This window comes from Lacerta agilis, chromosome 2 (genome assembly GCF_009819535.1).
Source record: "Lacerta agilis isolate rLacAgi1 chromosome 2, rLacAgi1.pri, whole genome shotgun sequence".
Lineage (NCBI taxonomy): Eukaryota > Metazoa > Chordata > Lepidosauria > Squamata > Lacertidae > Lacerta > Lacerta agilis.
In genome coordinates this window covers 7,473,784-7,488,064 of record NC_046313.1, presented here as the reverse complement: position 1 = coordinate 7,488,064, position 14,281 = coordinate 7,473,784, and the positions used below count along the sequence as shown (strand labels likewise).

At 46.8% G+C, this 14,281-nt stretch overlaps 1 protein-coding gene across 1 annotated transcript in view; it reads right to left on the bottom strand.

Annotated features, from left to right (window-relative positions):
* Window positions 1-269: 269 nt before the first annotated feature.
* The window catches only part of BIN2 (bridging integrator 2), a 36,358-nt gene continuing 22,346 nt past the window's right edge, over window positions 270-14,281 (bottom strand). The window contains exons 10-13 of the mRNA XM_033138444.1: window positions 12,062-12,857; window positions 7,759-7,830; window positions 7,537-7,632; window positions 270-1,046 (exon numbers count right to left, since the gene is read on the bottom strand). Coding sequence (XP_032994335.1) covers window positions 936-1,046; window positions 7,537-7,632; window positions 7,759-7,830; window positions 12,062-12,857 — 1,075 coding nt within the window. The 3' untranslated portion in view covers window positions 270-935. The remainder of the gene's footprint in view (window positions 1,047-7,536; window positions 7,633-7,758; window positions 7,831-12,061; window positions 12,858-14,281) is intronic.

The following is a 14,281-nucleotide window of genomic DNA, read 5'->3' as shown; positions in this document are numbered from 1 at the left end:
TTATATGGTTCTCTGAGAGTTATCTAGTTTGGGGTCTGCATTACATTCCAGTGAGTTACTCAAGGAAGCTTTGAAACAAGCTGTGAGGCTGATTCGTTTGCTACAAAACCCCTGCACAGAAAATGCTTCGGTGAAGGAGCCTGTAAACCAGCCTTTCTCAACCTTGGGCCCCCAGATGTTTTTGGCCTACAACTCCCATCATCCCTGAGCACTGGTCCTGCTACCTAGGGATGATGGGAGTTGTAGGCCAAAAACATCTGGGGACCCAAGGTAGAGAACAGAAGGCCATGAGTGAAATCACATAAACAGGTGCATTTTGCTGAACATATGGGCACAGTTACACACCAAGCAGCTGCGGCCAATCGCAACTTCCTACCATGTGTACGCACAAAGCAAATACATACATACATACATGAATGTACACAGACGTTGTGTGTCTATCCATTGGGCATGTCATAAATCCCTAGTCTGTGTCTACTACCAAGCAGAATCAACCCATTTGTTGTGGGCCCATTACAATAATTCGTAATAAGCTCTTGAGCTGAATGCCAATGCATTATTTGACAACATTCACATTTCAGCATGTAGCTTTGACGGGGGACTCCTTTGAGAAGACTATATGGGTTAGGAGGCAAAGACTCTCAGTTCCCACCCCTCAAAATGGCCTGCCAACCATTACTGTTATCACAACTCCAACCCACTCTTTCACTTCTGAAAAGGACAGGAAGGGCCAAACAGTGACCCTCAGAGGCATGGATTTGGCTGCATGGGGAGGAGGACAGATTCAAGAAATAATGCAATCTACATTTTTATCACAAGGTGCTACGTGGGTGAAGGAACAATTAACACGGAGTTTTGGCAAATCAGTATTTGGACAGAAGGGCTTTCTCTTTATTGAGTTCTCTCTTCACCCTGTTTCTGCTCCAGATCTGAGTTTATTCCAAAGGGATAGATTTAATGAGATTTTGTGGGAAAATTCCTTTCAGTAGCATATTCTGGTTCTCCTTCCAGTCTTTCTCCTTTATACCCATCAGGAATCCTTTTTCCTAGAAAAAAAGAGAGAAATCCCCCACTGTTAGTCAGGTTAACAAGACCTTTTCCATCACTACAGCCCAGAGAGTCTTCTCAGCATAGGCAATGTACTTAAAAGCACATTAAATTGCTCCTGCATGGAAGACACCATGTGCAGATGTGCTCATCATATTGTGTGGCTACAAATCATCCAGCGAATCACACAATGTAGTTTTCAGAGCAGAATTCAAGACTCACCATCACCACCATCTTAATAACGATGATGATCCACAACAGCAAAAAGTAGCATACAGTAGTTGTTTTTCCAGCCTCAGAACTTCACATAAAAACTCCAAATTTGGATTTCAAAATCTAATATTTCTGAATGCATAGGTTTGTTTTTGGAGCACATTACATCTCTCTCTCTCTCTCTCTCTCTCTCTCTCTCTCTCTCTCCACCCACCCAATATTTGCACTAGTCTGTTGTCCTGTTGGTGACCAGCTGTGCAAGCTCCAGGTTGAGGGAAGCATTTGAGACAGGCAGGTGGCACGGCAAGTGCGTGGGGCAGAAGATGAGTGAACTGGGCTTGGTGGCGGCAGGGAAGGCAAGAAGAGTTTGGATTTGATATCCCGCTTTATCACTACCCGAAGGAGTCTCAAAGCGGCTAACATTCTCCTTTCCCTTCCTCCCCCACAACAAACACTCTGTGAGATGAATGGGGCTGAGAGACTTCAGAGAAGTGTGACTAGCCCAAGGTCACCCAGCAGCTGCATGTGGAGGAGCGGAGACGCGAACCCGGTTCCCCAGATTACGAGTCTACCGCTCTTAACCACTACACCACACTGGCAAGTACCAGGCAGGCAGATAAGCAAACTGGGCTTTGGTGGGGTTGAAGCAGCTGAGTGAATTTGACTTGAAGCAGTGAGTTGAATGAGCAATTTGGGGAGCCTGATGGTGCAGGCAAGCAGAAGAGATTGGGTGAAGAATAAGGGAGTGGGCTTAGGGGGCTTCAGCAAAGAGTAAAGGGGCTTCGGTGTGTCATAACAAGGGGAAAAAGAGGGAGCTTTGAGGAGGGGTTGTGGGGTTGGTGAGTGAAGCAAAAAGGGGCATCAGAAGAAGAAGAAGAGTTTGGATTTGATATCCTGCTTTTCACTACCCGAAGGAGTCTCAAAGTGGCTAACATTCTCATTTCCCTTCCTCCCCCACAACAAACACTCTGTGAGGTGAGTGGGGCTGAGAGACTTCAAAGAAGTGTGACTAGCCCAAGGTCACCCAGCAGCTGCATGTGGAGGAGCGGAGACACGAACCCGGTTCCCCAGATTACGAGTCTACCACTCTTAACCACTACACCACACTGGCTCTCAGCCCTAGAATACATAAATTTGCACACAATATCTCAGAAGTTGGTTGACCGAACTTCATTTTTAGCTTTTCCCCAAAGTGCCTTGTGAAACTCAAAACACCATATTCTTACATTTTAAGCATTTTAAAACCACAGCTTTGTATTTTCAACATGCAGCATATGGAAGCAAACTTCCATTTCATCTCCACTGTAAAAAAGGGAGCTGTTGTGAAAGCATCTTGCAGATGGAAATGTTTTGCATCAAATGCAAGATTAAGTTCTTGTTTGGCCCTTGATTTTGGGAAAAAAATGTGAAGTGACAGTTTGAGTTGTCTAGGAGCCTAAATTTCAGATATTAAACACACTTTTGAGAGCAGGTTTACAGCTGAAGTGAAAAGGTTGTCATCACCCCCCCTGCTACATTTTATGACATCTGAAAAAATTATTCCTGACAGCAGTTAGAACACCAGTAGAGATGTACACAATCAAGAACAAAAGGGAGGGACCACAGCTTTATTTATTTACAGCTTCAATATAGCTCAGGAATAGAGTACTGTACATGTTTTGCAGGCAGAAAGGTCCAGAGTCAATCCCTGGCATCTTCAGTTAGAACGGGCCAGGTAGCAGGTGATATTAACTATAGCCAGTGTTGCTCTACTCAGAGTAAACCCATTGAAATGAATAGGCTACCTTAGGTAATTTCAGTGGGTTTGCTCTGAATACTGAATGCAATCCTTTGTCTATGGTTGGCATTTTCTTTATTCTGTTGCGATGGTTTGCGATTTTACCACTGAACTTGATCATACTATAGTTACATTTTAATTTTTGTTTTATATCAACATGCGTTCTTTACTTAGACAATTCATAGTGGCTCAGCAAGTACGTCGCATTAAAACGACAGCTTGAAACAAAACCATGGTTTAATGTGGACAAGCAGTGAGTCGCTCTGGTGCACGAACTCAAATGTTCTCATAGTTGCATCATCTGACCCCAGGCTCAGGGTTTAGTTTCTCTCCAAATATACCACCAGCTCTTTGTCCTTGGCTTACTAATTCATGGTTTGTTGGGGTGGGGTGGGGTGGGGGTGTTAACAGACCACAAGTCTAGGGTCAGACATCAAGTCAGACTCTGGTTGGTTTCACCTGCAGTGCAGCAGCAGCAACAGGAGCAGATAACATGTGTAGCAGGGGAAAATAACTTGTTTAGATTAAACCGTAATTTTCTTTAAACTATGGTTTAATGTGATGTGTGAAGTGGGCCATCAGGAGGCAACTAACAAATACAAATAAATCCTGAGCTCTATGGACAAATAGTCTGAATGGTATAAGGCAGCTCTGAATGCAAGGAAGAATCCTTCCATGCCTGAAAGTACTCACCTTGTGGGGTTAAAGGTAAAGGGACCCCTGACCGTTAGGTCCAGTCGTGTCCGACTCTGGAGTTACGGTGCTCATCTCACGTTACTTGGCCAAGGGAGCCTGCGTTCTGGGTCATGTGGCCAGAATGACTAAGCCGCTTCTGGTGAACCAGAGCAGCGCACGGAAACGCCATTTACCTTCCCGCTGGAGCGGTACCTATTTATCTACTTGCACTTTGACGTGCTTTCGAACTGCCAGGTGGGCAGGAGCAGGGACCGAACAACGGGAGCTCACCCCATCGCGGGGATTCGAACCGCCAACCTTCTGATCGGCAAACCCTAGGCTCAGTGGTTTAACCCACAGCACCACCCGCGTCCATTGTAGGGTTAGGATTAGACAAATTCACAGAGGACTTGCCTACCTACCCTTTACAGCCCTGAAAGCTGTGCGGACCCTTCATGTTCAGAGGCAGCGTGCCAGATGGGACTCACTTCTGTGTCGAGTTGTGTAAGACTCAATGCTGAAACTTATGGGATTGATGCCAGGTTTGAATGGCGTACCTCCTGATTCATAGCTGCCCCTTTAGCTGCTATATTACACTAGCAGAAAAATGAAATAAATACACGCTCAGTTGTTTCTGTATAAAAGGGTTTCCAAATGGTTAAAGTTACAATGCATAGCATGTCGATTTGCCTTTAAATGTTCTGTCTTCGTAGGAAGCAAATGATCAGTGCTGTTGGTGTGGAGAGAAGGGTGTGAAGGAGAGTTAATAATTGATAGAAGACAGTGGGTATGGGAACACACATGTAAATAGACTTAACACATTGCAGCTGCAACAGCAGCTCTGCCTGCAGTTCCTGTTCCACGCAGAGAGCAGAGAATGCAACAAGGTCAGGCTGTGATTTCTATGAAACAACGGGGTCATGCCTGTTGTAAGAATATTAAGGTTTCATATATATATAATTGTTCATTAGTGTACCAAGTAAACATGTGCATGCGTAGGCCATGTCCCATAGCTATCAGAAACCCAACAAGGTTCTATTGTTTACACACACAAAAATCCAAAATACGCTCCACCCATCATGTTGTTGTTGTTCAGTCGTTCAGTCGTGTCCGACTCTTCGTGACCCCATGGACCAGAGCACACCAGGCACTCTTGTCTTCCACTGCCTCCCGCAGTTTGGCCAAACTCATGTTAGTAGCTTCAAGAACACTGTCCGACCATCTCAGCTACCATGGTTAGTTGTTGTTGTTGTTTAGTCGTTTAGTCGTGTCCAACTCTTTGTGACCCCATGCACCAGAGCACGCCAGGCACTCCTGTCTTCCACTGCCTCCCGCTGTTTGGCCAAACTCATGCCAGTCGCTTCGAGAACACTGTCCAACCATCTCATCCTCTGTCATCCCCTTCTCCTTGTGCCCTCCATCCTTCCCAACATCAGGGTCTTTTCTAGGGAGTCTTCTCATGAGGTGGCCAAAGTACTGGAGCCTCAACTTCAGGATCTGTCCTTCTAGTGAGCACTCAGGGCTGATTTCTTTAAGAATGGATAGGTTTGATCTTCTTGCAGTCCATGGGACTCTCAAGAGTCTCCTCCAGCACCGTAATTCAAAAGCATCAATTCTTCGGCGATCAGCCTTCTTTATGGTCCAGCTCTCACTTCCGTACATTACTACTGGGAAATGTATGGATTTAGTGCCACCCATCATGACTGGCACTAAAAAAATAATCAGCGCCAACATTTCTACGCCAATAGAACCCTAATTCTGCACCACGGAAAACTGAGTTATGGAGCCCATTGTAAACTATGTAAATTACAAACACAGGGTATGGACATGTTTATTCTGATGTGACTGTGGGGCTGATATCTTTCCTCCACCCCCCACCCCCCAAATGTGCAAAGCCTTGCATGGGGCCAAAGAGCCACAGTTCCTTGCTTCTTAGTGTGTCTGACCCCACAACGCCTCTTTCTTTGCCTCTGGGAGACAATGACCTAGTTGCTTCCTAGACGCGGTGTTGATAAATTATAGACAAGGTAATCCCTTGGGTGATGGAATTCTGCAGGGCCCACAAGTGCCCACCTGCCCCTGCCATCGCTGGGCTTGTGTGGCTGCAGCGGCTCCTTCCAGAGAGACCTCACTAGAAGCTGCCACTGCATGACCCCTTTAAGCAAGGTTGCAGGGTGGGGGTGGGGGAGAAACGGGCAGTGAAATGGAATGGGTTGCCAACCTTTAATTTAAAAAATCCTGGCCTCCTTCACGGACCCAAGGTGCAGCTCCACGGACTAGGCATGGAAGTTGTCCCAAACTGGAGGGTCAGAGTCTGTACCCTGGAAGTACTTGGCAAGTCAGTGAGGGGAAACCCAGGCAGGATGTGGTTGGTCATGGGCAAGGCCCTAGGGAATCCAGTGGGGGCCATGGGTGGGGGAGCATCTATAAGGGTGCTCTCTCTCAAAAATAAACGGGTTGCATTTTCCAGACAAGACAACTTAAAAAATGGATAGTGCCTGTTATAAAAACTAGGTTCAACCCCAGAAGGGAGTCCACGAACCCGGGGGAGAGCCTTAGTAGGGCTCCCCTCCTCTCAGGAGCAATTATGAATAAATAGAGACAATACAGAATCTCCCAAGGCAAGGCGATAGCCCTTTATTTGTTACTGCTGCAGCAGGGTGTCTTGCAAGCAAAAGACCTCCAACAAAGGCGCGCAAGCTCCTATATAGACTTTTGAAATTGCCCCCCTCCAGCTCAAGACCACCCCTCCATACATTAGAATTACATCACAAATTGGGAGGGTCTGGTAGCAGTGATCTGAGCATCTTGGACCCTGCCCCCATGTCTCCTCTTGCCCTCCACCAAAAACCCATCAAGTGAAACAAAAGATATTTACATTTCCCTATATCCCAGCCAAGTTAATCACACCCTTTTGTCTGACACTCAGATATCAGGATGCCAGAGATTATCAGTCAGGCAGAGGGCTGCTGAGTAGCTGGAGGGGCAACCCCCCCCCCTTTGTTCCTGAGACAAAGAAATACTTGGTCAGTTGGGAGTCAAAATGGAGTGAGGCCTGTCTTCCTGTGCTGTTTTTCAGACATGTGGCATTATTTGTTTTGGTACATTAATAACAATCATTATATATAAATAAAATACCTTAAAATTATTACAACAGTGTCATTATTTAATGGACTACTGGGCAGAAAGTAGATCAGGATATACTGGTAGCTCTCTGGGTGATTTGATGGAAATCAGTAATGGTTTAACACTCCCAATGGTTTAACAATGACAACAACAAAATAATACTCCCACCCCCCAAGAAAATTATACTGAAATGAAGGATTTTCTTAATTGGGTCGGGGAAGGAGTTAACAAAGAGTGGATTTTTGCAACTTCCATTCCATTCTGCTACTCAAAAACAAGAGCAGGCACCCCCCCAACCTTCGGCCCTCCAGATGTTTTGGACTACAATTCCCATCATCCCTGACCACTGGTCCTGTTAGCTAGAGATCATGGGAGTTGTAGGCCAAAACATCTGGAGGGCCGCAGGTTGGGGATGCCTGAACGACAGCTTGAGCTCAGCATTCTTTAATTCAATATCTCTTGCTCCAGGTTCCGATTTGTTGTTCTCGGGGTTTTAGTAAAAGAAGGAGAAGCAGATCCTAGAAGCCTGAGGTCTGCTTAATCCTGTCCTATCCTATTGAGGAGCTGCATGAGAAGAGCGTTGGCTTTGCATGTGTAAGCTTTGGGGCCACAGTTGGCCCTCTCCGGTTCCTAGGGCATCCTGTATCACCCATTAGCATTTTGAACAAGAGTGCCAGATATAAGTGTCCTGATGTTACCTCAGCCTCTTTATCTGACAGCACTAGCATGGTTTCCCCTTCTCCAAACTGAAGGTGCTTCTCATCCTCTGAAGCGTGAGCTTGGACTGCCTGAGCCTGGAAAACAAAACATGATACCAATGAAGCAATGCATTTCTAGACTGGGCAACTTGCAGGACACACACACATCTATTCCCCCTAAACACAGGCCTACTTTTTGTGACTCGAATGTTTTTTCCTTACCTTGAAAAGGAAGCCCGAGGGCAGCTTGCCATAGTTCTCTTTCTTATCATCTGAGAAGAAGCTGGAGATGATCTGAAACAAAAAAGGGGGCTTTTTCATATTGAGCAGAATCACAGCACCAGATTTGAAACTTGACCACAGATGTCTGGAGGATGCTGCAAGTGTGTTTGAATACACACAGTATGGCGTTCCTTACTTGTGGCGACTCCCTGAAGTACTTTTCAGCAGCATATTTTTTTATTCCAGGCAACTTTTGTTGCATACAGCCCCTGAGGCCAAATCATTTGAACACACACTTATGGTGGCCTACCCAGTGGCATCATGTGGGGAGGCCCAGAGGGGCATTTTTGGGGGGGGCGGCACATTTTGCTCCTCAACCACCCTGCCAACCCCGCTCGACTGTTGCGTTCTCTGCACACAGCTTTGCTGCATTACAAAGCAGCATAAGGCTGGCAGGGCAGCATGAGTGTGTTCTTTGGGAGTGTTGTGCCCGTCGAGGGTGGGCAGGGGTGTTATGTGGCCCCACCCCCTGAGAACATGCACCACCCAAGGGTGCGCTTGCTTGCCCACCCCAGGTGCCAGCCACACAAGCTACGCCACAGGGCCAACAGACTCAACCATCAGCACCTATTCTATTCCTGAACAGCTCCAGACAATCACGTAAGACCTTACAAGATCTGGATGCCCCCTCCAGATAACAGAGGGCCGGTTTCTGCATAAACGTTCTCAAGCAGGATCTACAACAGCCTTCCCCGTTGTCATTGGTTACCATTGTCCCTGACCATTGCCTACGCTGGCTGGGGCTAATAGGTTTTATAGTTCAAAGCAACTGAAGGGCACCAGGTTGGGGAAGGCGATCAACTATTGAGTTTCATTCCCTCCCCCTCACATGCTACCCACCTAGGCCAGGTTTCCCCAGACCCAGAGCTGGCCCTTCCTTTTAACATTCTGGGGGCTGTTCTGGCAATGGCGGAAGTAGTGAGGGCAGAGCGAGCCACATTCCCGTTTCTCTTCAGGTGGCAAAATGACATGGGCTGCCCCTGCCCAGACCTATAGTAAAGTGCCCTTCCCTCCTCATGTCCTGAGTCTGGGCCCTGTGACCCCTCTGTTATGGGGTTTTTGTGGGAATGTTCAGGGAGGCTGGAGAGGATATATAGTTTAATGATATCCTTTCCAACTTGTGTTAACAAGTTCTATGATTTAGCAGAGTAACATTCTCCTTTTTTAAACTTACACAGCGGATAGGTTTGCCAGGCTTGCTTAAGCCTCTAAAATAAGTTTCCTGGTAATTCCCCCTTTATTCCCTCCTAAAAAGAATAGACACAACACAGTCTTGTATAAAAGTATAAAAAGAGTTTACTCACACATTCTGTTCACAGACAGATACCAGAAGGCAGACTTAAGTTACAAAATATATACACCTGGAATCTATCCCATAAGGAGATAGTTCCTTTCTCCTACAAGAGAGCATCTCAGGCTGATGCTTCTTTGACGAAAGAAAAATGGAGAGGAGAGATGTGGCGGCCATCTCTGTGCTTTTGTTACCTGCACAGGTGAGGTCACGCCCACCTCTGGTCACATGTAGAGGAAACAGGAAGTTTATCTACCGGCTGGACAAACATCCCTCATCATGTCTAAACATGTCCACTCTAGGAATGTTGTATTTGACTGCTCTGTGTTTCACACCCCACAGCTTTATTGCAGTTGCTTTACTTATTTATTTTTGTCAGGGACGCGGGTGGCACTGTGGTCTAAACCACAGAGTCTAGGGCTTGCCGATCAGAAGGTCGGCGGTTTGAATCCCTGCAATAGGGTGAGCTCCTGTTGTTCGGTCCCTGCTCCTGCCCACCGAGCAGTTCGAAAGCACGTCAAAGTGCAAGTAGATAAAAAGGTACCGCTCCAGTGGGAAGATAAATGGCGTTTCCATGCGCTGCTCTGGTTCGCCAGAAGCGGCTTAGTCATGCTGGCCACGTGACCCAGAAGCTGTCTGCGGACAAACGCCGGCTCCCTCGGCCTATAGAGCGAGATGAGCGCGCAACCCCAGAGTCGTCCGCGACTGGACTTAACGGTCAGGGGTCCCTTTACTTATTTGTCACCTGTCCTGAGTGCAGGATATTAATTTTTTAAATCTTAAATTCATTCATTAATGCCCTGCTTGAGAGTCCCTTGGGGAGTTTTCAGGCATGTTAGAAGCCAATTAAGAGCCCTTTCGGAGCATCGTTTACTTCAGCGATTGATTTGCAGGGATTACCAACGTGCACATGTCCTCCTTAAAGGAAACTGCATTGTCCCGTGGCAATTTCTGCAATATGCTGCCATTCTCTGCACCCACTTATGCCCAGTCACCAAAACTGCATGAAGCAAAGTCACTGTACTCTCAGTCCCCATCTCTCCATCTGCAACATGGGAGGAAGAGACTGACTTAGTCCACTGGTCCGTGGTCCTGAGGGTAACTAACATACGTAAAGCTTTTTGAACATTGGCAGGAGGTGGGGAATACTATCAGGGGCGTAGCAAAGGGGGGGGAGGGGGCGGCCCGCCTCGGGTTCCATAATGGAGGGGGGTGACAAATTATGAAGGATTTTTTTTTACTATAGAACACACTCACACTTAAGGTCGCTGCTACTTCGCCACAGGACAAATTAAGCACAAATCTGCCTTCCGCCAACAGACTCTGGGAACACCTCAGAGGTTTCCAAACAGTGAATTAGCAGCCCTAAAATGGTGCTGGTTTTTGGAGTCCGCACTGGTTTTTCCTGTCAGACAGGATTGGTATTCTTCATGTCTGGCATGTGCGATGCCTCCCCAATTAAATCTTCCAAGTGAGAGGCTTTATTTTGGGGAAAAACTTTTGCAGCTGAGCAGCTTCTGTAGCTGCTGAGGCAGTTTTGCAGTGGAAGGAGGGCTTTGCTCCAAAGGGAGAAATAACCAAATAAGTGGGAAAGGCAAATCTCTGTTAGAGGGCCGGGCTGTTTCCTTCATTGCCTGCTCATAATAAGCTCCCAGAAACATCTGGATTGTCAGTGCTGGCCTTGAGATTGATTTAACAGTACAGCTGTTATACTGCCCTGCATACAATCCCTGTCTTCCTCCCCACTGTTTCTGTTCCTAAATTGCACACCTCTCTTGTTGGTTTCAGTATTGATTTCATATTGTATGCCTCTACCACCAATTAGGAAGACATATTACAAGAGCTACCAGGTAGACACATAATCGTATTATAACAAGCTATTCCTCGCATTGTTAGCTCACAGAAAATGATGCATAAGGCAGATTTGGACTATCCAAAGCCATCTTGGAAGGTACAGCTTGAAGCAATTCTCCCACCTCCCCATCCCATTCTTTTGTAGCCTGGAAAGTGTAGGAGTTCTCATCTCTCAATGTTCTCATTCTGAGAAATAACACAAGGTAATTCGGATTGCAAGATCCTTGGGGCAGAGCCCTGTCTTTTTGCCTTTGTTAATTTCTCTCCAAATACGTGCTAAATAACAACAATGAATAATAATGACAAAAGCTACTACTAAAATAATTACAACACAGTGCATGGTGACAGGCAGTGAAGACATGTATCCACAGCAGTGACCAGAGGAGAAGAAGAAGAGTTTGGATTTGATATCCCGCTTTATCACTACCCGAAGGAGTCTCAAAGCGGCTAACATTCTCCTTTCCCTTCCTCCCCCACAACAAACACTCTGTGAGGTGAGTGGGGCTGAGAGACTTCAAAGAAGTGTGACTAGCCCAAGGTCACCCAGCAGCTGCATGTGGAGGAGAGGAGACCCAAACCCGGTTCACCAGATTATGAGTCTACTGCTCTTAACCACTACACCACACTGGCTCTCTCAGAGGAGGAATGACCGCTGAGAGGAGCAGAGAGAGAAGAAATGCCATAGTGCATCTGCAGTAGCACAACCAGACACCTTCATCTGCCCCAGCTGTAATGAAACATGCCTCTCCTGCATCAGTCTCAACAGCCACAGTAGGCGCTGCAAGCTTCCAATAGCTTGACCTCAACCTCCTTCATTGTCTCCCAAGACAGACAGATGCCATCAACAACCACAACAACCCAGGCTTCCTACTCAGCTGAGTTTCCCTCCATTTCCCCTGTGTCCATCTCAACATGCCTCCCTCCCCACTGAAATTTTCATGCTAACATACAAAGCCACAAAAGAGGGACTTCTCCATGCCAGCAATACATCATTTTGCTCCTTAATGAGAAGACCGAAGTTCCCTTAATGCTATCTACACGGCGTGCAGTTACCTAGCGGGACGGGTCGGCCGTGCAGAACCCTCTCATGCCTTTTACCTGAGCATTGGTGGCCTTGGGGGAAACATCTATTTCTTCAATGCTTCCCTCACTGTTGACGTCATCTTCAGCGCGTTCCTCTGGCTGCTGTTGAGCATCCTCTGCTTTTGGTAAAGCAGGGGAAAGGCAGTCATTGGTGATACTTGGTGCACCTTCTTGGGCTTCTTCAGCTTCACACGAAGTCTCTTGAGGATTGTCTTCAGGACAAACTGAACTCTCGCTGAGCGGCAAGTTGTTCTCCTGATGGTCTGCTCCCTCAGTCTGAGCTCCATCCCGAGTGTTTTGGGGAGGCAGAGATAAGACCTCACCCCTTGGCTGCAACAAGGAACCCTCATCTTTCTCACAAGTATCACTGGCTTCAAAGTCATTCCTCAAAGGAGGCTGGGAGGTCTCTCCAGAGTCTTTGGGAACATTTTGGCTCTTGCCAACAACCTCGAGCACAGCCTTTGATAAAATTTCTGCTGCTATATTACTTGCAGACTCCTCAACTTTCTGGGGGGTGCCTATGGGAATGCTGGGGGTTGTCTCTACTGTTTGGCTGTCCTCTTTGGCTTCACTAGCAGTTGAAGAGCCTGGCTTGGCCGCATCCGTAGCCAAAGATGCAGCTGTCTCTTCCTCGGCTTTGCTGGCCCCACCAGGCGCAGATGCTGCTTCGGTTGCCGAAGCAGATTCTCTTTCGTGATTTGAGGAAATGGCAGGAGGAGACGTCGGCATCTCACTTATGCTGTTCCTTGTCGGTATGGCAGAGGAGCTGGTTGGGCTTACTGGAGAAGAGATGACCAGCGATGCCCTGTTACTGCATAACGAGAAACTTAAGTTGCGTTACAAAGTTTGAATATGCAGCAGAAAGTAAACCTCTCCATGTATTTGAGCTATCTCAAAGGAATTTCTCCAAAATCTACACTTGCCCAAGAAAGCTCAACAACTTCCAGATTGGACTGAAAACCTAATCTTAATGCACAAGACTCCCATGGCTTCCCTTCGCACCACCTCACCATGTCTGCTTGCTCCAGAAACTGACCACTGGCCCATCTTGGAGCATGTAACCAGGGGTCAGCAAACTTTTTCAGCAGAGGGCTGGTCCACTGTCTCTCAGACCTTGTGGGGGGCCGGACTATATTTTGAAAAAAAGAACAAATTCCTGTGCCCCACAAATAACCCAGAGATGCGTTTTAAATAAAAGCACACATTCTACTCATGTAAAAACACCAGGCAGGCCCCACAAATAACCCAGAAATGCATTTTAAATACAGTCATACCTTGGGTTACGTACGTAATTGGTTCCGGGTCGCTGTACGTAACCCCGAAACATACGCAACTTGTAAAACGCGCTTTGCGCATGTGCGAAGCGCGAAAAACGCTCCTGCGCATGCACGGGCGGGTTACACTTCCGGGTTACGGGAGTTCGTAACCTGAAAAGTACGCCAGCCGAAGCGTACGTAACCCGAGGAACGACTGTAAAAGGACACATTCTACTCATGTAAAAACATGCTGATTCCCGGACAGTCAGCGGGCCGGATTGAGAAGGCAATTGGGCCAGATCCGGCCCCCGGGCCTTAGTTTGCCTACCCATGCTTTAGACCTTGATCTGCTTGTGACCCCCCCCCCCCTACTGCAACCCATCTCTGGCCTTAGCCAAGACTTGACAAATGATTACAAAACATAAGCCGTCATGGATTGAACTGAGAGAGCATCTTTTCCTATGTGCCTTCCTGCTCTTATGATTCAGTATATAAAACCCACTGGTTATTCAACCATCCGGTAGTCAAGATGGCGCTTTTCTGTGGCAGTCCCAAAGCTATGGAATCAGGTGGCTACTGAGATTCAGTGTTGTAATCTTGGCCCAGTTAAATGAACTGTAAGCGATGTGGCTGCTCGGTCAATCTTTCTGCTCCCCTGGAAAGTGTTTTCTGTTTCTACTCTGACTGCTGTTTAGTGTCTGCTCATATTTCCCCTTTCAAAGTTTCCACATGTATTTTGTTCTAAAACAGCTCCCTGCCTTGAGAAGCCCTGTTATTAAAAGATGGGTTATACAGGTGAAACTCGAAAAATTAGAATGTCGTGGAGAGGTTCATTTCTTTCAGTAATTCAACTTAAAAGGTGAAACTAATATATGAGATAGACTCATGACATGCAAAGCGAGATATGTCAAGCCTTTATTTGTTATAATTGTGATCATTATGGCGTACAGCTGATGAGAACCCCAAATTAACAATTTCA